The sequence below is a fragment of the Mesoplodon bidens genome, assembly GCF_964165515.1.
Source record: "Mesoplodon bidens genome assembly, chromosome: 1".
In the NCBI taxonomy this organism is placed as follows: Eukaryota; Metazoa; Chordata; class Mammalia; order Artiodactyla; family Ziphiidae; genus Mesoplodon; species Mesoplodon bidens.
The window spans coordinates 123,372,496-123,395,816 of NC_138176.1; the positions used below are offsets into that span (position 1 = coordinate 123,372,496).

Genomic DNA, 23,321 nt, shown 5'->3' on the forward strand with positions numbered 1-23,321 from the left:
TTTACATTTGGTAGTGTATATATGTCCATGCCACTCTCTCACTTTGTACATTGGTGAATTTTTGTATAGCCATTTTAATATTGAAGATGGAAGAAAAAAGCATTTTTGGCATTTCATGCTTTATTATTTCAAGAAAGGTAAAAATGCAACTGAAACGCAAAAAAAGATTTGTGCAGTATATGGAGAAGGTGCTGTGACTGATTGAACGTGTCAAAAGCGGTTTGCGAAGTTTCAGATTTCTCTCTGGACAATGCTCCACGGGTGGGTAGACCAGTTGAAGTTGATAGCGATCAAATCGAGACATTAACTGAGAACAATCAACGTTATACCATGTGGGAGACAGCCAACATACTCAAAATATCCAAATCAAGCACTGAAAATCATTTGCACCAGCTTGACTATGTTAATTGCTTTGATGTTTGGGTTCCACATAGTTAAGTGAAAAAAACCTTCTTGACTGTGTATCTGCATGCAATTCTCTACTGAAACATAACAAAAACGTACTGTTTTTAAAACAAATTGTGACCAGCGATGAAAAGTGGATACTGTACAATAATGGGGAGTGGAAGAGATTGTGGGGCAAGCAAAATGAACCACCAGCAACCAAACCAAAGGCCAGTCTTCATCCAAAGAAGGTTATGTTACGTATATGGTGGGATTGGAAAGGAGTTCTCTATTATGAGCTCCTTCCGGAAAACCAAACGATTATTTCCAACAAGTACTGCTCCCAATTAGACCAACTGAAAGCAGCACTCAACAAAAAGCGTACAGAATTAGTCAACAGAAAATACATAATCTTTCATCAGGGTAACACAAGACCGTATGTTTCTTTGATGACCAGGCAAAAACTGTTACAGCTTGGCTAGGAAGTTCTGAGTCATCCTCCTCATTCACCGGACATTGTACCTTCGGATTTCCATTTATTTATTTACTTATTTTTTTATTTTTTATTTTTTTTGCGGTATGCGGGCCTCCCACTGCTGTGGCCTCTCTCGTTGCGGAGCACAGGCTCCAGACGCACAGGCTCAACAGCTATGGCTCACGGGCATGGCTCACAGGCATGGCTCACGGGCATGGCTCATGGGCCCAGCCGCTCCACGGCATGTGGGATCTTCCTGGCTCACGGGCCCAGCCGCTCTACGGCACGTGGGATCCTCCCGGACTGGGGCACGAACCCACGTCCCCTGCATCGGCAGGTGGACTCTCAACCACTGCGCCACCAGGGAAGCCCTGGATTTCCACTTATGTCTGTCTTTACAAAATTCTCTTAATGGAAAAAATTTCAATTCCCTGGAAGACTGTAAAAGGCACCTGGACCAGTTCTTTGCTCAAAAAGATAAAAAAGTTTTGAGTAGATGAAATTATGAAGTTGTCTGAAAAATGGCAGAAAGTAGTGGAACAAAATGGTGAATACATTGTTCAATAAAGTTCTTGCTGAAAGTGAAAAATGTGTCTTCTATTTTTACTTTAAAACCGAAGGAACTTATTGGCCAACCCAATATATATGCCAGTCACTCTTCAGGGCCCAAAATACCCTGTTTCCTCAACAAATGCATCCTTCAAATCTGTATCACTCCCTTCTATGAATCCATACAGATATTACTGCTTACCATTCATTAAGTACTTAAAATTGGTAACTGTACCTGACAACATCTTACATTTGATTAAGGCTGCACACCTTACAAAACACGTCTTAAACAGTACCAGTCATGAGAAGGTGCTCAAATATTTTTTGAACAAAAGTATTTCAGTATTTATTCATGTTAAATACCTACTCATATTGAATGACCGTGTATTTATTAAATATACTATCTCATTCACACAACTACCTTGTGAGATGGCCAAAGCCAAGTACTTTTTATTACTTTTTTATTACTTTTTATTACCAAGTACTACTTATTACTGTTATTTTATTGCTAGTTCTATCAGCTATTTAACTTCGCACTATGGTTATAAATTTGTCTATTTTCTCTAGTAATTCTATCAATTCCAGCTTTATGTATTTTAAGTCATGTCACAGGTACTTAGAAAACTGAAATTAGACCTTCTTGCTGAATAAACTCTTACCATGGTAAACAAAGCCTCTTTATCCCAAATAACGCTTCTTTTCTTAAACACTGTCTTTAGCATAGCCATGTCAACTATCTTTAATTACTATTTGCATGGAAGTTTTTTCCCCATCTTTTTACAGCCACCTGTAAGTATTCTTATGTTTTAGATAGATTTGTTATAAACAGCAAATAAGTGTGGGTTTTTGTTTTTTTTTCCCGCTGCGTTGGGTCTTCATTGCTGCGCGTGGGTTTTCTCTAGTTGCAGCGAACAGGGGCTACTCTTCATTGCAGTGTGCAGGCTTCTCTTTGCGGTGGCTTCTCTTGTTGCGGAGCACGGGCCATTCGCACACAAGCTTCAGGAGTTGCGGCACATGGGCTCAGTAGTTGTGGCTCGTGGGCTCTAGAGTGCAGGCTCAGTAGTTGTGGTGCATGGGCTCAGGTGCTCCGCACCATGTGGGACTCTCCCGGACCAGGGATCGAACCCGTGTCCTCTGCACTGGCAGGCAGATTCCTAACCACTGTGCTACCAGGGAAGTCCCAGTAAGTGTGTTTTGTGGGTTCTCTCCTCCCAGTTTTATAACCTTCCTTTTAATAGAAACGTTTAGTCAATTACATTTAATGTAATTACTGATATATCTGGGTTTAAATTAAATCTCTTATTTTGTGCTTTCTGTTTGTCTCACCTTTGTTATGTTTGTCTCTCTTCCTGCCTTCTTTTATTTTTATCATTCCATTTTTTCCCCTTCTACTAGTCTGTATGATAAGTTGACTATTCTTTTAAAGCTTACTCTAGAATAGTGGCATCCAATAGATCTTTCTGCAATGATGGAAATTTTCTTATTTGTGCTGTCTAAAACCATAGTCACTAGCTAGGTGTAGCAACTGAGAACCTGAAATTGGCTACAGTGAATGAGGAACTGATATTCAATTTTAATCAATTTAACTTGCCACAATATTCAACAGCACAGCTCTAGTTCTAGAATTTCCCACATCCTGGGTCTAGTTGACCGCATCCTCATGGTGGTGTTTAACATGTTCCTCTACCCTCATATGTCCTGCAAATTAGTGGTTGAATGTAGAAGCTTGATTATACTCAAGTTCAATAATTTTTAGTACAAATATTTCATTGGTTTTATTTTTAGTACAAATACTTCATTGGTGTACTTCCTACCATATCTTGCCAGTAGATTCATAATGTGTGTTTTTCTTTTAGTGATGCTCAGGTTGATCACATATAAGTGGGAGGAATGAAACCATGTACACTTGCTCCTATCTTTGTAAGTTAACCCTGCAAAGACACTTGAATTAATAAAAATGGTTATTTTAAAAGAGTGACAGAAAAATAAATAAATAAATAAAAATAAAAGAGTTGCAGAGTAAACTGAGCTGATGGGGACGGGGTGGGAGTGAAATTACTCTAGATGTATCTTTTTACGTGGCTTTGGTACCTAATAAAAATAATTTTAATAAAATGCAGATTTCAGTAAAATGCAGATCAAAATATCTAGGTATGAGGTTTAGAAACTAGCATTTAAAATATGGAGCTCCCTCCAAGATTTTCACACACATTAAAGCTTAACCCTTTCCACTGTGAGACTGCAACGAATATAAAAAAGGTTGAGAATCACTGCCTTTAGACATTCATATCTGCTTCTTCTCCTACATGTTCCACTGATCACTAAAAATTACATACCTGGACCAAATTAATCTTTTGCAGGAATATCCTCATCAGGAGTCACTTTATAATTACATCTTTAATCTTTAATTACTAAGAAAGTTGTTTGTTTTAATAATAATCATTGTGTTTAACAATGTACACTACTTAATTTTCCATGTACAAGTCATCAATTAAAATTTTATTTGTTTGTTTGTTTGTTTTGCGGTACGCAGGCCTCTCACTGTTGTGGCCTCTCCCGTTGCGGAGCACAGGCTCCGGACGCGCAGGCTCAGCGGCCATGGCTCACGGGCCCAGCCGCTCTGCGGCATGTGGGATCTTCCCGGACCGGGGCACAAACCCCTGTCCCCTGCATCGGCAGGCGGTCTCTCAACCACTGCACCACCAGGGAAGCCCAATTAAAGAATTTTTTGTCAGGAAAAGTTTCTCTTTAAAAATGGCACACTTCCTTCTCCCTGAAAAAAGAATTATTGATACATAACCTATTTTTTTGACCTGAGAAATCATTATCAAATAAAACTGATATGATCAAAGCTGTTCCAAATGAATGGGTCAAGGACCAGAATTCAGTACCCTAGGATTTCTTCCTTTTCTCCTATACTCTCTGGCCATTCATTCACTTTTCTAACAGACCTCAGAAAGCTCCAAAAATCCAGTAAGGCTTAGTGAAAATCACTCTGAAGAGCAATGACATTGTAATTCATCACAATTCTCATCCTGCTCTGGACACTAAGAAATTCTGAAGCAAATTTAACACAATATTATGTTAGCTCTCTTTACAAGCTTATTTACCTTTTTCCTTTTTGCAGTTTTAACCTATATATTTTTTTTACTGCTATAACTTTTAGTTCAAGGGGAACTAATAACTATTTCCATAAACATGTACATATGTTTATATATTTCAAAGCCATTATGAAGTGACAGGACACAAATAGTCTATATTCATATTCATTATTAATTCCCTTTATTAAGATGAACAATGTAAAGTTAAATGGTTTCCCTTAAAATGATTCACTTTGGTATTAAAATATAATAAGAGATTTTGAAAGTTAAGGCAATAGAACATTTTAGGGAATAGGTGAAACACTCTGAAATCTAATCTATATAATTTCATCAATGTGGTTTTGAAGATAAAGACAGACCAAAATAATAGTATGGTGCTATTCAACACATTGGAACAGTTTACCAATTTTAAGTTGTTTCACAGTTTCAATACCTTCCCTAGTACCGTATTGCCTTGATGCTAAGATTCAATCTAAGGAAAAACAATTTAGGGAAGAAATAAATCTTATATTAAATATACATAAAGCCATTCTGCATTAAATGGCAATGCATAACTTTATCCATACATTAACATAAACATGAATTCCTTCTTCAATATTCCTCTGATTCTAAAGATGTTTTCTGAGTCTTACTTAAACTCAGTAATTTTGACAGATGAATCAGATTTTTCGGCTCCTAAGTGACAGTCTTTCACAAGACATGAATTACTCACACAGACCTCTCCTATCTTTGAAAAATTCTAAAATCTATTCCAGGAATGCTGACTTAGTTTCTACTTCATGTTCTACTGTTTCTACATTCTCTGGCATGAGACAAGAAATCTACGTTTACAATACACTCATTTATATATAGCAGTATATAGCAACATAGCAAATACTAACAGACATTTAACAGACATTGGTAAACAAGTTGCTTTTGACATGGACTGTATGTAAACTATGCCTTAATTTCAGAAACATTAAAATGTGGAAAATATCTACCTTAAAATCAAAGAAAAGTCATATTTCCAGATTCATTAATAGTGTCTAAAATGTTGTTAAATTGGATTTTGTCTTTCATGAACAGAAATGGAATAACTAACACTTTATACATCATTTGACTCATTAAGAATCTGTTTTCTCATTGGACTCAGTTCATGCAATACCAAGTAATACCATTTTTAACAAGAGAAATGTTCGACATCAGAAACTTTTTATCAGCAAATGAAATTCGAAAAGAAGCATGAAATGCGTTTTATGATTTCATTAACAGTGGGTTATAATATTTTAAAAACTCCAATGAAAGACTTTCGCTAAACACCACAACAGTTTATATAGGGGATTAGTTAATTTTAAATTTAAAAGGATAGAGACACTGAGCACATCTAAGCATTAGAGAATGAAGTTTGGACTTATCGAATAAGCGAAGGAAAAACCACTAAAGTGAGTTAAAGGGAAACGCAGGATGAGTAATTTGTCCACAACGAATAGAATGGACTGAAAAATGAATAAACTTTAAAGTAAAAAGATCACTTAAAACATGCCTAGGGCAAAGAAGGTGTGGACTCAGTGGTAGCACAAATTGGAATAAAAGGAGAGGTGGGAGTGAGGAGTAGAAGAGATTGTAATTTGAAGAAAGAAATTTGTGTTAACTCACTAAATACATACATTGTAGGTGGTGAAAAGGTGAAGGATGAGGCATCTTCAAGCCCGGATGAGACTTCAAGATAAATCTCAAAAGGTGAGCTTTTTCACATGAAGATAATAAACTACATTTTAGTAACATTTATCAGACTCAAATGTGGGACATTCATATACAGACACCAAAAAAGAATGGAGAGATGGTGGATTCCAACTGAAGGTCAATGCTTAAGTTGCAGATTAGTGAGTCATGAGGCAAAGAAGTACAAGTAAATTCTCCAAAGGGAATAACAAGATTTGAAAAATAAAACAAAAAGCAACAGTGAGCAAAGGACTGACTTTCTAATACTAAATTAAGAAGATGGGAGGAACTGTAGTCACTAAAAAAAGAAGCTCCAAGAGGACTTGAATCATGGGGCTGCAAAAAATCAAGAAAGAAAGGTTCAGGGAGAATATATATCATAGCAATGGATGAGGCTTTTTTTCTTTTTCTTTTTTTTTTAACTTTGAATGTGTGAATTACTATATCCCTTTGGAGAAGCAATTTTTGACTTCTTTTAATCGATTTGAACCATAGGGTATTTTCACCAAGAATTAAATGTAACTGATCAAAACTTCCAAGTGCATGAATACATATGCTAAACTATTTTAAGATCCAATATTGAAGCCTTCATATATTTTTTTTATTCTACCTCAATTTATTCAATCATAAAAATCCAAATCCTATGATCTCATTTTGATCATCCAAAATAAACACTGAACAGAAATCACATTATTTACATAGAATTGTGGTCTTTGTAATAACAAAACACAACAGACATGTCATAATGAAATGTTTCATTAACTCATAATTAAGAGCTTTTGGGACAGACCTAAAATTTATTTTTGCTTAAAACACACTATTCTAAGACATTACAGGTTAAAAACAAAAAACAAAAAAACTATTAACATCACAATTCTAGAACTACAGAATAGTAAAAACTCTGAACTCTAGACCAATTCCATTCACTGAATGGGATAAATGAGAAAACTGAGGCCCAAACTATAAATCAAGTACAATGTTAAGTGTACTTTTAAGAAATGTTTCTTTTAAGTGATCAGTTATGTATTATTATATATACTTATACTTAATTCCTATTTATTCAAATTAATTTCAAAATATGTTTACTAAGATCTATTTTGTTGCACTGGTTTGAACAAATATAGATGAAATACTGTACCTGAAATCTGCAATCTATTAAGAAATATGTAATCCAAAATTTTTATTCATTCCAAAGGAGTGTACTAGCCAATAAACCCCAATAGGCAGGTATCACTATATTCACACTTTTTAATTCAAGGGTCTAAGCATTTATCTACCCTGCTCAAATCCTGTATGACTCACAGTTCCTACTGGTTGCATCCAGGAAACTGGACTAGACCATGTTGTAACCTTAGAATTTTAGCACCAAGTCCAACCAAACAGTAAATGAATAATAAGCTGTTTTCTACTCATTAACCATGTATTCTATAATCAAATCAATAGGTTCTATATTATAAGAAGAAAATAAAGTAATATTTTCAAAGGGTTTACTAATATAATTCCATAAAATAGCCAAAATATAAAATAAACCATAAATTCTACATGAAAAGATTCCACCCAATTAGATAATTTCAGAGACTGTTTCAACATCTTAGAACATTTCAATATTTAGTAAGCAATAATCTTAAAGGATAAATTATATAACCCTTACAGATTTGTCAGATTAAGAATTTTATATCAAATAAAACACAAGTTTATTAAAAATGCACATAGAAAAAAATGTTTATCGGGGCATTAGGCAGAAATGTAATCACTGTCAAGATTTGAAACAAATGAAATCAGCAGTATTTGTTACTACCAAACTGCCACCATTAAAAATCAGGCCAGGGCTTCCCCGGTGGTGCAGTGGTTGAGAGTCCGCCTGCCGCTTTAGGGGACACGGGTTCATGCCCTGGTCTGGGAGGATCCCACATGCCGCGGAGCGGCTGGGACCATGGGCCATGGCTGCTGAGCCTGTGCTCCGCAACAGGAGAGGCTGCAGCAGTGAGAGGCCCGCGTACCGCAAAAAAAAAAAAAAAAAAAAATCAGGCCAACAGTGACAAGAGTAGAAAAATACAGTATTTATGGTTTACAGCCTAAAAAAGAAAAGGTTGCCATTTCTTTTTTAATTTCTGAAATATTAATGATATCTATTTGCTGAAATTTCTCTTTAACAATAAGGGGTTTATGGCATACTTCCTGACATAAAAATTCAAATGGTATTTCTTATTTTTAATTATTTAGAAAATAAGGTATTTATGTTTCATATACATTAATTTTTCAAAGCTCTGGGATATATCTGGACACAATAAAGCAGAACATATCACCATTCTTGAAAATCACTACTGAAATTATTCAAAATTATAAAGCAAAAATCTGCTTTAACCTTAAATAACAAACAAGAGTGTCAAGAAAATGCCTATCTTTCATATGCCTTCAAAAAAAAAAAAAAGGCAAAGAAATATTACCATGTATATCAGTTAACATGCTTTTGGTTCCAAAGAAAAGAAACACCAAGAAAAATAGATATAAAGTCAATTTATTCTTCCATATGAAAAATCTTGCAAGTGAAAAATCCAATAGTTGTATTTAGGCTTCAGAAAACAACTTGATCAGCCATATTTTTTCTGTTGCCTTTTCAATTCTGTTAGCCTCTATACATCAACTTTGTTCTCAAACTGGTTTACCTTAAAGTAGGAAAATGGCTGTGGCAATTCCAGACTCACACCCACACAATACCCCTTGCCTTCATGCTGACTGGACTTATTTAGGGCCTATACCCATCAGTGTAACCAGAGGAGTTCAATTCCCTGATTGGCTTAGGAATACCCAGGCCCACCCTTTAGTCAAACCACACAACAGACAATGAATATGGGGAAGTAACCACTAAGGTATACAATTCCACACAACAGAAAAAGAGGTTCAAAATTAAGAGTAAATAGTCACTGATAATTGAGATGGTTGGTATGCATTAAAGTATACAAGAAATTGATGATATTCATTCATTTATTTGCCATTCAATGAACATTTACTAAACACCTAATGCTAGGTACTATACTAAATATGTAAAGGAGAAACAAAATATGAGTTTGAGAGTTGAAAACATTCTTTACTCATAACTTACTATTGTCAAAAGTAACACATTAAACCTATAAACACAGGAAAATAGCCTACATACTTTTGATTATGTGGAAATATCCAGACATTTTTACTTTCAAATGCAACGTCTTCCCTATATGAAGAATTCTCACACTAAAATGTCTTTAGTCCAATTACCTTAATGAATGAAAACATTCCCTATTTTTTTTTTTTTTCGGTATGCGGGCCTCTCACTGTTGTGGCCTCTCCCGTTGCAGAGCACAGGCTCCAGACACGCAGGCTCAGAGGCCATGGCTCACCGGCCCAGCCGCTCCACGGCATGTGGGATCTTCCCGGACCGGGGCATGAACCCATGTCCCCTGCATCGGCAGGCGGACTCTCAACCACTGCACCACCAGGGAAGCCCACATTCTCTTTTTTTAAATTAATGGCATCAAAATACATGCCAGAATATATCTATGACAGGTCAAAAGGGAAAAAACAAAACACCTCCTTTATTTAATTTTACACAGAAACATACACTTCACACCATTTACTGGGTGGCTATCTACTTTTAAAACCAGCTAGTGGTTACAAATGCACAAGTTACGTGCCACCACAGCTAGTTTACTGTGCATACTTATTTTCCTGTACGTAAGTCTTTAGGACCAATCACAATATAAATTCAAGGTGGGGGGGACCTGTATGTACTCAAATCAGACATAAAAGTTTTTCTACCTACCAGCTAAACCAATTTTCCCTATGGTTAACTTACCCAGGTCACACTGAGCAATGAAGTAAAAATCATTCGTTCATTCATTCAACACTGTGTGCCTAGACCAGAAATTAGTATTAGCAATATTACAACACCACGATATACATTTTAGATTTACCTAAAGAATTATCCTAACAAAACTTAAAGAATCAAATACTACCAACTCAATATGAAACTTAAATGAAGAGACAGCTAAGCAGAAAAACATAGTTTTCATATTTAAGATACTTACATTTAGGACATATAAGATCTGCAAAGTAACTTTAATCTACAGGTAGTATGCAGTTTAGAACAGCTTAAAATCTGTATTACAAGGTTAGCTACTCCTCACTAAGTGAGCATTAGAAAATTCCCCCAAATACAAACAAATTTACATGTTTGGTCTATGAAACACAATACTATGATTTTTTGTTCCTTTTGGGTACTGAAAAAACCTGATAACATTTTTTTTAAGTTTTTTTTTTTTTTTGATGTGGGCCATTTTTAAGTCTTTATTGAATTTGTTACAACATTGCCTCCATTCCATGTTCTTGGTCCTTTGGCCATGAGGCATATAGGATCCCAGCTCCCCAACCAGGGATTGAATCTGCACCCCCTGCATTGCAAGGCAAAGTCCCAACCACTGGGCCACCAGGGAAGTCCTAAAACCTGGTACTTTTTTTTTAATTGTAGAATGCTTTTTATTAGACAGAGAGTAATTTTCAAGTTAAAAAATAGATAACAATAATTGCCATACTTTTCATTTCTCTACAAGAAACTTTCAATCTGAGTTTTTGACAAGAGACTATTAGATAACAACTACTTTTCAAGTAACTTCACATTGATTCATTGTACTTCAAATAAAACATTTGCTGAGAACACTGTTCTTGTGAAAAAGATTTAAAATTATATTACATCACTCATAAAGCAACTTGGTATGAGCATTCAGAAACTGTGTGCATTTGCTCCTTTCTATCCAATAATGAGTCCCCAAAGAACTCTTCAAGATGTTATCAAATTTAGTATTAATGGTAGCCAGGAGTAAAGTTTTATAAGCGCTACAGAAAAATGTTCCATGATTATAAGTAAACCACTTTTTTTCAATGTACACAAAATATCTTCACATTTCTCTACTGACATTAAAAAAGAGTTAGCTTCTTTCACCAAGAAACAGAAGTTTTTATTTGTGTGTGTTGCCTTTGTTGTTGTATCTGTGTTCTTCTTTTATGTTGCAATCAAGATGTAATTCAGTTCTTAGCATCCCTTCCTGAACTTTTTAATACTTCAGTTAATATTTTCCTTCCTTTATTATGGACTTTACTTCTTCCCTGACTCTGTATTTGTTTCAAGCAATATATTAATATAAAGGAGATTGACTCAAAAGGATTCTTGTGTAAAAATAGAAATGATGGAAATATTATTCTACAGGGAAAAAGAACAACTGACCCAAGATCCAGAGATCCCAAGTGTGAATCTGTTATGTGTCCATTCTCAGGAGATCCAGAGCAGTTTCTATTTCATTTGAAACAGGACTGGGTCCTTGGTATGAAGATCTATCAGGTATAATGTACTTCAACTTCTCATTCACTCAGCAAATACCTAACCTCTTATGCAACACAGCGCAAAGTCGAGTGCAAAATTCTGGGAATTTTATTCTCAAGAAGCAGACTCAAACACAAACATCACACTCTTAGATTTTAATCTGGAAGACTAAAGTCCAAGATAAAAGAAAAAAAGAGGAGTTTGGAAAAGTGGAAACTTTTGTGGGAAAGAAAAATAGATGATTGAATCCAAAATGAGGAATCCCAGTGGGGAGGTCTCTAACCAGATTAAAAATGTTTTCAATGACATTGCAAAGTGTCACGGTAACCTGGAATGTTTTATGAAAACCTGCAAAATTTTTAAAAAATACTCACACTTTGGATAGGATTAGCTTGAAACAATGATGCAATCACATTAAGCTTCAAGGGAAGGTAGGTGGGTAAGTGACTGAATGGATGGATAAATAAATAAGTAAATAAATAAAGGGCTGTTAAGTTGTGCAAGGGAAGTAAAATGAGCAAAGAGTAAATCAATTTTTACTCTATAATTAGCATGAAAATATTATTCAAGGTTGAATATTATGCAACAGTACTTGTCTCAACTGTCAGCTTTCCTTCCATAATACTATCAATCTTCTAGAAAGTTCCTCAAAAATTAGGGCAGTAATAAACATTCAACATGTATAACAAATCAAGAACCTTTCTAAACAATGGAGCTACAAAAAAGAAAACATGCTGAGGGCTCACAATGTATTTTAAGTATTTCCATTTAATCAACAGCTTGGTCCTCCTGAATTAAAAGGGTTCAGATAAAGTCTTTTCTTGGTTAATGTAATTCCAAGATACCCCAGAAGATTTTTCAAGCCATTTTTTAAAAGTCACCAACAAAAGAGGTGAAATTATACAAGCACAGATGAGTAAAACTTCTCATTAAGTAAATTAAGCTCATTTACTTAAGAGATCACATAGTGATATCACTAAAACTTGCAGCAGGAAAAAGTACAATAATTTTAGCCTTAATTTATTTGTATCAAATCATGGTCATACTGTAAAAGAATATTTTTGCTACCATGGTGTGGTGGGCAGAATAATGCCACCTCAAAGATGCTCATGTCCTAATACATGAAACCTGTAACTATGTTAAACTCCACGCCAAAGGAGAATTAGGGTTCAGATGATATTAAGGTTGTTAATTAACAGATGGGGAGATTATCCTGGATTATCTGTGTGGGCCCAGTATGATCACAAGGGCACTTAAAAGTGTAAGGGGAAGCAGGAGAGTCAAGAGGGAGATGTGACTAGAGAAAAACAGAGACAATCTGCTGGTTTTTAAGGAAGAAGAGGACCATGAGCCAATGAAGGTGGGCTGCTTCTAAAAATGAGACCTAGAGCCTCCAGTAGAGAAAACAATTCTAATCACACCTTGATTTTAGCCCATGGAGACCCAGAAGTTAGACTTGTCATCTCCAGACCATTATAATAATCAATTCGTATTGTTTAAATCACCAAGGTTGTGATAATTAGTTAACAGTAGTATAGGAAATTAATGCATGTGGAAATTCCTCATACATAAGACCAAAAATAAGAATAACTAACTTTTGAGACCAAGCAACCCCTAAACTACTTTCAAGTTCTGATAATTATCCTTCCAAATCATGTGCCATAAATACATACATATCTGAGATTCCTAATGAACTTGCAGTTTTTTTGTTTTGGTTTTGGTTTTTTTGTGGTACGCGGGTCTCTCACTGTTGTGGCCTCTCCCGTTGCAGAGCACAGGCTCCGGACACACAGGCCCAGCGGCCATGGCTCACAGGCCCAGCTGCTCCGTGGCATGTGGGATCCTCCCGGACCGGGGCACGAACCCGTGTCCCCTGCATCGGCAGGCGGACCCTCAACCACTGCGCCACCAGGGAAGCCCGAATTTGCAGTTTTTAAATTACATATATTTGTAACAACAACAACAAAAAAATACACAAAAGTAATTGATCAAGCTCCTTTGGGGGGCTTCCCTGGTGGCACAGTGGTTAAGAATCTGCCTGCCAATGGAGGGGACACGGGTTCGAGCTCTGGCCCGGGAAGATCCCACATGCCGCGGAGCAACTAAGCCCGTGCGCCACAACTACTGAGCCTGAGCTCTAGAGCCTGCGAGCCACAACTACTGAGCCCACGTGCCACAACTACTGAAGCCTGCGCTCCTAGAGCCCGTGCTCCGCAACAAGAGAAGCCACGACAATGAGGAGCCCACGCACCGCAACAAAGAGTAGCCCCCGCTCACCACAACTACAGAAAGCCCACGAGCAGCAACAAAGACCCAACACAGTAAAATAAATAAATAAATAAATTAATTAATTAATTATTTTTAAAAAAGCTCCTTTGGGCTTGATTTATTCTGCAGTAACAAAAGTCTACAACGCGAATTGCATTTTGGTGATGCTAAACTGTCCCAAGTTTAACTTAGAAAATATGAATGCAAAAAAAGAAATATGGGCTTCCCTGGTGGCGCAGTGGTTGAGAGTCCGCCTGCCGATGCAGGGGACACGGGTTCGTGCCCCGGTCCGGGAAGATCCCACATGCCGCGGAGCGGCTGGGCCTGTGAGCCATGGCCGCTGAGCCTGCGCGTCCGGAGCCTGTGCTCCGCAACAGGAGAGGCCCCAGCAGTCAGAGGCCCGCGTACCGCGAAAAAAAAAAAAAAAAAAAAAAAGAAAAAAGAAATATAAGAAAGTTTGAGAGTAACGCTACATCTGTAGGTTCCAGACGAAAAAACTCAGATTACACTGTAACAACATAAATTTTTTAAGTAAAGACTGTTAAAGGAAAACTGTCGAAGGTTCACATAATTATAGTTCAAAACACATTTTTGAGGTAAAATTTGCATATAGGAAATGCACCGATATTAAGTGCACAATTCAATGAGTTTTGACATATGTATGCACCCGTGTAATCAACAATCAAGATGCAAAACGTTTGCATCATCTGAGGAAACTCCTTCCTGTTCTTTCCAGTTGATTCCCTCCATCCACGTGTACTTTTCATTTTTAAATACCCAATTTATTATCTTGCCTTTTCAAACATGGTATGTGTAAACCCCCCTCCTTATATCATTTAAATTCCCATACAATAAAAATTTTTAATATATTTAATTTCGATAACTTGACTGTCGCCAATGACATTCGTAATTTAACACTATACTTCCCAATTTTCATGTATCTATTAAAACAAAACACAAAATTTTTAGGAAAACACAAAATATCATTCTATGTTTGTTTTGAAACAATTTAAAAACCCTGACCCATAATCTATCTTCCACATAAAGCCAAGACAATTACATATCAGAGTAAAAGGAGGAAAAATAAAACCAGAACATGCTTTTTACACAAACTTATTGAATTGCCACAATTTGTAGAACCATTAAAAAATGTTTGGGTTTTTTTTTTAAAGGAAGATTCTCTTTTTCTTCTCTTCAACGAGAATAACCAACCAGAATCTCCAAAATTACCTCTATTCTGCAAACATATTTTGCAGTATCAAGTTGACATTAATACACTCCACAAGAAACCATATCACTGACTACGTTCATGAAACCGGGGTTAACAAAAACACGCAAAAACTCCAACAAAAGTATTAAGATACATATGTACACGTAAATTCGGAATTGTAAACCTGCATATAAACAAAAAGAAGGTTCCCAAATTTTAAATATCCATTGAAAAATTAAATACCCCACAGTATTACCAATAAATTTCATGGATTATGTATTCATAAATCAACCTTTCAAAGCCTAGTCAGTGTCTTGCCTCTCCTTGTCTCCTTAACTCCAACATGTCCCCCAGTGAAAACGTTATTGGAACACTAACAGCATATCCCGTCTCAGAATCTTGCACACTCCTACACTAGTGAAAGAAAACACTGGCAATGTCACAAGTAAGGAAAAGCAAGCAAAGAAAAAGACACTTTAAGGTTCTGCAGAGTCTTAAACGTTTTGACTTACAATATTTCTTGCTTCATTTAAAATCATATAAAACCCAGGAATGGATGACGTTAAAGCACTATTCCCTTCTAACAAAAAAAAAAAACACAACACTATGGAAAAAACAAACGGAAGGAAAGAAGGGAGAGAGGGAGGGAGATATTAATTTCCATGGCCCTCCAAACCAAAAGTTTTCATTTTCATCGTTTTCTGTTAGAAATCCAAGCATCTACTGTAGGAAAAGGTTGAATCAGGGCCCCCGCCACTGCCAGGGCCTTTGCCTCGAAAACACACAAGAATCCCAGGACAGACTGGAAAACCAGAGCTGTCTCTTTCCTTTTCTCCCTCCCCTTCAGCAACCTTACGGGATAAGTTTTCAGTCTCCAGCGCCTGCACTGTTAAGACTTTCGCACAGAGTGGCAGGTGAAGCTGGCCCCCTACCGCCACGAGCGAGGGGTCCGCCCCCACCCCCACCCGCCCGCGCAGCAGCCGGCTGGCAACCCCGCCTTTCCGTAAGGTCTCCGCGGCCGCATCCCTCCCGGATAGCGGCCAAAGGGCCCGGGCGGGCGCCGCGGAGTCCCGAGGGGGTCACCGCCCCCGCTGGGGAAGCTCCTCGCGGGGAGGAGGCTATCCTGGCAGGGCACGTGGGCAAACCCGCCCACAGCGCAGGAGAGGGGCGTGACCGCCAGTTGGCCGGGCTGAGCCAGGTGCCAGAGGTAACCCCACAAGGTGCGGCTGCCGAGACCAGGGGTGGGGCTGCGGCCGCGGGCGAGAGACTGAGGGGAGTTCGCTCTCTTACCGCCAGGTCGGGATTGCGGCTGTCCCTATGTGACACCGCTCGGATAACTCCCGCTCGCCAGCCCCGCCAGCAGCGTCCGCTCTCCCCGCGCTCCGGCTGCGCCTCTTCACCGACCGCCAGGCACAGGAACCGCTTCCCCACCAGCTCCGGCCGCATCTCCACCGCCATAGCCGTCGCTGCCGAAGTGGCCGCTGCCTCCTCAGCTGCCAGGAAATCACCGAAACCCCGCTCCTACCGGCCGCCCATGCCGAGGACAGCTGACCTAGGGAAGGCGGCGGCCCCGCGAGCGAGCGCAGGCTCGGGGGCGCACCGGACGCTCTGCCCAGAAGGGCACAGCGACCTCGGTCTCTCACAGTCCTCAGCACTCCCCTGGACTCCCCGACTTGCAGCCTCTGGCTGCAGTTCCGCAAATAAAAGAAAGAAACGGACAGAAATTTCCACACGGCCGTCTCAGGCCCCGAGGCAGCGCCGGCCGCTACTGCCACCGCGCCGCGGCCAGTACTACTCCGCCTCCCCATCCACTAGCGTGATTGAGGGAGCGCCGCGCGTCTCCTTCCGCCGGCGCGGGCTGGGGGAGGGAGCCGCGGGAGAGGGTCGGAGGAACCACCGCAGACGGAAAGTAGTGCCCAACGCTGCAGCAGCGTCTGCGGGACCAGCCAGGATAAAAAAATAGAGAGTGGGGCGGGAGAAGGGAGTGCAGTCCTTCAGAAACGTAGTGTTTGACGTCCACCTCTCTACTCGTCGCTCCCTGAGAAGTGGGGGAGCTGGGGGTGAGGTGAAAGTGAAGTGTGCTGGTTCCACTCTGGGTCACAAAACAAACTCAAGGTTAAAAGCCGCATCTCCAGAGTGATGTTTTTCAGAACACATGGCGCCTGCAGTCTGAGTTAGGCTCAATTTTGCCTGAATTAACAGTCCCGTAGTCCCAGCAGCAAAGCAGAGCAACACTTTCAACTGAAAACTAAGACCACAGAACTCGGTCACGACAGAAACACAGTCCACGACTTTAAATGAAAATGAAGATAACACTGTCATCCTTTCATTCTTCCTGTTTTGGGGAGATACTCATTACGGGTTTGAGCTATTGAGAGATTTACACCTCGCTACTGCTTTATTGTAAGAAAGCCAAACATCCGGTTGAGGGCTTTTTGTTAACATTCTTAAAATTCACAGTCTCTGCACCAATTTGAGTACTTTTAGTACTAGTACATACGCCAAGCTCACTGATGAGATAATAAAAACAGGGAAAGGCTCCGGATTCAGTTGTTAGAAAATACCGTGGAAAGAAAAGGATTTTAGCCAATCATAGTTCAGGAAAATAAATTATGTTTTCTTCCCATCCAATCATAACAGGACTTTGTACCCCATACACGTACAGATCTCCAACTTTGAACAATTACTCCTTCTTTGACCTAACCCTTCAATTCTTCTAAATCAAACCTCTATAGATGTCGATAAGAAGTTCGATTTCAGACATACATTATAGTGTTTTTTAAAAAGTAGTTTTCAAAATCCCAGTTGTGGGTTTTTTTCACGGCCACTAGTGATTACATAAATTCCCAAAATTCTTCTAGTCCAATAAAAACTTTTTCTAAATTTCGGTTCCTTAAAGATTTTTCTAAGCCTCCACAAAAAAAAAGTTACCTTTTTAAAGGAATTTACACTAGAAATTTAAATATTTAAAATAGACATAAGGCTTTTATCTGCTTTCTTACAACACCCAAGCTGAGCTGTTTGAAATGGAAAATACATGGCCGCAGCTAACAGGTTAAAAACCAAAATTGCAAGACAGATTTTAATCATCATTGTCTAATTTTGCTACTCTAAAGACCAAATGTAGAACTGTAATAGATAACAAAGGAAAACCATATCTAGAAATGCATACTTGCAAGTTGAGAGAAAAATTTAATTTTACTTGTGCCATCTTATTTCCAAGTCCACTCTTTTAGTACATACTGTATAATACTTAGCAAATCACCTTGAGAACTACAGACTAAGATTTCTAAAGTCTCAACGTGGATTAAGGAGCCAGTAAAATAACCTGGTGAAAATAATCTAACATGTGGCAAGAAAAAAACAAAGAAGATCTAAATTCAGATACCAATTTATCAATGACTTGCTTTGTGATCTCTGGCATGACACAATTGCTACAACTGAAATTGCCTTCTTCCTAATCTCAGTGATAGTCTGGGAGCAAGTGAGAAAATATAAAGTCGTTTGAGAAAAGAGATGCACATATAATATGCACATATTATCACATAAATACCATTCACTAAATTATATTTTTAGAGTATAGGTTGTCCTGTTGCCTTACATAAAACTGCCAGCTGATTTTAATTTTGTAGGCAAGCTCCTCTAAATGGACCCTAGGAACCCTCTTATATGTAGAATGCTGTCTTTTCAAGTGCTCTGAAAAGCATGTTTATCAACCAAATCAATCAAAACATTTCAAATCCAAAAACAAAAATTTTTCAGAAGGCCATATATCTTCATAACATTTTCAAACATCTTATATTCTTAGAACTATATTCCAGATAGCAGTCTAGGAATCCCTTGACTACAACCAGTACCTAGGGTTCAATGACAACAACAACAAATCACTAATGTGTGGATGTTTTGCTTTTGGAGAAACTTGAAGTGCATTTTTTAAAATGTAAAATAAAACGGCCTTAAAGGATTTTTGTTTGTTTGCTGGCATTTTTTTGCTTTGTTTCAGGGAGTACAGTTGACCCTTGAACAACATGGGATTGAACCGTGGGTCCATTTACATGCAGGTTTTTATCCCTTTAAGTACTACTGTAGTACTACCCCATCCAGTTGGTTGAATCCACAGATGCAGAACCTCTGACACTGAGAGCCGACTGTAAAGTCATACTCAGATCTTCTACTGCACTGGGGATCAGCGCCCCTAACCCCCGAGTTGTTCAATAGTCAACTGCAGTTACATTATTTTTGCCAGCAACTCATAACTGTAAATAACATGGAATAAAAATAAATTTAAAGTCAGACTTGAAACCTTAAAATATTTGTTTGTTCAGTTAGTTCCCTTACATCCCTTACTTTCATAAAGATCCTCAGAAAATGCCAGAATTAGTAACTGTAAAGAAAAGAAGTTATAATACTATAGTTGTAAGTTATAGTACTTCACTATATAGATGAAGACAGTGACACAGAAGTACTTAAAATAACTAAATTTACAGAAGCTGAAAATTTAGATATATAGACTAGATCTTCTACTCCTTCCATCCCCAAATCCAAATATGTACATTAAATATATCCACACACACACACACACATCAATTCAGGCAAATTTCGTACATCCAATTATCTTAATCTATATACAAGACAAAATGGGGGATTGTTTTGTTTTTTAAAAGTCTACAAAAATTTATTTATAAAACCTACTTGGTTTATTTAAAAACCTGACTTATAAAGGAAGATAATGTATTCATTACAATGATAAGTGCCACCATTACCCACTTAATTATCAATAATTAGTAGTTCATCAAATTTAGTTTCATAAACAACCAACTAGTTATTAATTTTTTACTTTTTCACTTGGTTTAACTATAGAAAGGGCCAATTATCTGCTCTAACACATACCAGTATCCTGCATCACTATAGGTATATATTTTAAACATCACAGATAAAACAAATAGGTAAAAAAGTTTAGTGCACGTACAGACAGTCCCCAACTTAAGGATGGATCGACATAAAATTTTTCAACTTTAGGACAATGTGAAAACAATATGCATTCAGTAGAAACCTTACTTTGAATTCTGAATTTTAATCTTTTCCCAGGCTAGCAAGGGTAGTACGATACTCCCTCTTGATGCTGGGCAATGGCAGCAAGCTGCAGCTCCTAGTCAAGCCATGCAATCACAATGATTAACAGCTGATATACACAGCTGATATACACTTACAACCATTCTGTTTTTCACTTCAGTAAATGATTCAATCAATTACATGAGATATGCAGCACTTTATTATAAAATATGCTATGTGTTACATGATTTTGCCCAACTGTAGGCTAATGTAAGTATACTAAGCATGCTGAAGGTAGGCAAGGCTAAGCTATGATGTTCTGAAGATTAGATGTATTAAATGCATTTTCAACTTAGGATATTTTCAACTTCTGATGGGTTTATCTAGAGGTAACCCCATCGTAAGCCAAGGAAGATCTGTATCTTGTAATAATATTAGCCACCATTTGTGAAACACTTATTATGTGCCAGACACTATGCGAAGTACTTTACACATGTAATCGCATGTAAATAAATCTTTATTTTAAAGATGAAGATGAGGTTTACAGAAGTTTAATTAGTTATTTGCCTAGGAATACACATTAAGGAACTGGAATTCAAAACCAGACCTTATGATTCAAAGCCTCTGTATTATGGTAAAAAGTAACTTAAAAGAAACAGGAAGGTCAGTTGCCAAGTTGTTTCCTCCTTATTTAACACAGATTATTCATAAGTGATTTGTTTATTTCACACTTACTATGTGTCTCACATCCTGCAAGGTTCTGGAGATAGGGCCTCTGTCCTTAAGAAGTTCAGTCTATCTGGAAAGATAGACAATAGAAATGCCTTGGTTTGTTTAATATTTAAGAAAGTATTCCTGGAATGTAATACAAGGTAAGTTTAGTGAATTTTAACGAATAATTTTCAAACCTATTATAACTTGGAGGCTTTTATTTACTGCCAAATGTAAAGACTGGATTGGGTTATGAGTTCAGACTATATGAGTAAATCTAGGAACTGTGGAAGCCAATGTTAAAATGAAGAAAGCCAAGAGTTTCAACTGAATTCTGCAAATGGAAGACCAAGAATAGAATGGAATATAAGTTTGTTATCATGCTTATTATTAAATCTTAACTAATACTTATCTAAGTATTTCCCTAAGCACTTATTTAAACTGAATTCCTCAACCACACTTATGCTAATGATAAAGTAACTCAAATGTCACTTCCTTAAGGAAGCCATCTGATTCCAAGACTATCAAATCCCCAATTATGGATTTTCAAAACTTTTCCCATTTGTCTTAGTACTTATCACAATTGTATTTATAACATTTATTGTGTAAAAGACTGTTTTATATTTGTCTCCCTTGGCAGACTGTAAGCTCCATAAAAGCAAGGACAATTTATCTTGTTCATAACGATACTCCCAGCATCCACTAAGACCTGAGCAGAATAGATACTCAGTACATGTTATTGAATTAACGAATGAATATCGCAAAAAAATGTACCTTTTTCTAAATCCAACCCAACTAAGAGGAACTTAGAATCTCTTAATTGAGAGTCATAAACAAGAGTTCATGTTCTTTCTATAGGGTTATTCATCGCCTTTAAAACAATGTCTTACATACATTATCTCATTTCATCATGGAAGTACAATGTAAAGCCTTCATAAAACTTGAGCTTCACCAGAAAAGCCAGGTGGTTCCTGAGGATAATTTCTAAAGAAGAGATACAGAGAAAGATTTTTCACAAGAAAAACTTTCACTGTTACCAAATTACCAATTTAATGCAAACCCCAAAATGATCCTATAAGTATATATGCAAAACACCAGTCTACTCTTAGTATTCCAAAGAGAACAGTCTCAAATAATGTCTTTGATGGAGGTAACATACAAACATAACTTTCTGACTGTCTTCTTGATGCCACGTGGAAGGAGCAAGAGGGAGAAAGATGAAAAGAAGGTGAAAAGAAAGGAAGGAAGGAGAAATAAAGAAACCTTTACTGGGCCTCCACATTTGTTACCTAGTTTCCAATTTAAATTCTGGATGTGCAGGAACCTACCACTTCTTTTCAACATTTTTCTATTAAAAATGAGACTTCAAATCTGATTTTCAATGATAATTTTTTTTAATTTAGAAAGAATGAACATAATAGCACTGAAAATTTCTCATTATAGAATGAGCAACTATAAGAAAAAGAATAAATGAAAAGTTGCCATTGAGCATACAGCAAGAGTCTTCCCGGGGTGTCCCATAGGATTTCTTGTTTGTCACCCCTCACACAAATGCTTCCACTATTTAACTACCATTAAAATATTCATATGTTAGATGGCAGTTGCATTTTGCATCTTCAATTGTTACATTAGCTCCTTCATTTATCAACAGGTCAGGTTCCTAAAGGATTATGTATTATTCTCACAAGCCTTCACTATTACCACGTGTCAGTAGTGGCAAAGCTAAAAATCCCAAAGAATGGCTCTGTTTATATCCATGAAAGTTAATTAAGTAAAAGAGCGTCTAGGGCTTCCCTGGTGGTGCAGTGGTTGAGAGTCCGCCTGCCGATGCAGGGGACACGGATTCGTGCCCCGGTCCGCGAAGATCCCACATGCCGCGGAGCGGCTGGGCCTGTGAGCCATGGCCGCTGAGCCTGCGCGTCCAGAGACTGTGCACCGCAACGGGAGGGGCCACAACAGTGAGAGGCCCGCGTACAGAAGAAAAAAAAAAAAGAGCGTCTATACTTGTATTTAAAGCTACAAATGAGGGAAAGTCAAAGTAAAACCTAAGCTAAAAAGTGGCCCGGGAATATCCCACATGCCGCGGAGCAACTAAGCCCTTGCACCACAACTACTGAAGCCGGCAGGCCTAGAGCCCGTGCTCCGCAACAGGAGAAGCCCCCGCCCACCGCAACTAGAGAAAGCCCGCGCACAGCAACGAAGACCCAATGCAGCCAAATAAATAAATAAATAAAGTAATACTGACTCAAAATCTCAGCATGCTTACTTCACTGAAGTTCCTCCCCACAGATGAAACTTCACAGTCAAGTACACACAGCTCTGAGGCACATTTCTTAAATTAATGACATCTGGCTTCAAAGAAACAAAACCAAAACAAAACAAGACCTAGCAGTGAAATATGGGAAATCTTTAGTCATTCTTTTCTTTGGCATATTCTAGAAAAAGCCACATGATTACATATAATGAGATTTATAACATACTACAAAACATAAATATCCAATAAAAATAAATTACTCT

General features: G+C 37.8%; 1 protein-coding gene across 7 annotated transcripts in view; it reads right to left on the bottom strand.

Moving 5' to 3' along the window:
- The window catches only part of JMJD1C (jumonji domain containing 1C), a 328,631-nt gene that overhangs the window by 249,985 nt on the left and 55,325 nt on the right, over positions 1-23,321 (bottom strand). For 3 of the 7 annotated variants that reach the window (XM_081234566.1, XM_081234563.1, XM_081234572.1), the window contains exon 1: positions 16,332-16,797. The exons of 1 other annotated variant lie outside the window; for it this stretch is intronic. In XM_081234566.1, coding sequence (XP_081090692.1) covers positions 16,332-16,499 — 168 coding nt within the window. In that variant the 5' untranslated portion in view covers positions 16,500-16,797. Of the gene's footprint in view, positions 1-16,331; positions 16,798-20,828; positions 20,876-23,321 lie in introns of those variants that run through there. 3 more of the 7 variants (XM_081234564.1, XM_081234565.1, XM_081234571.1) reach the window with 2 other exon arrangements.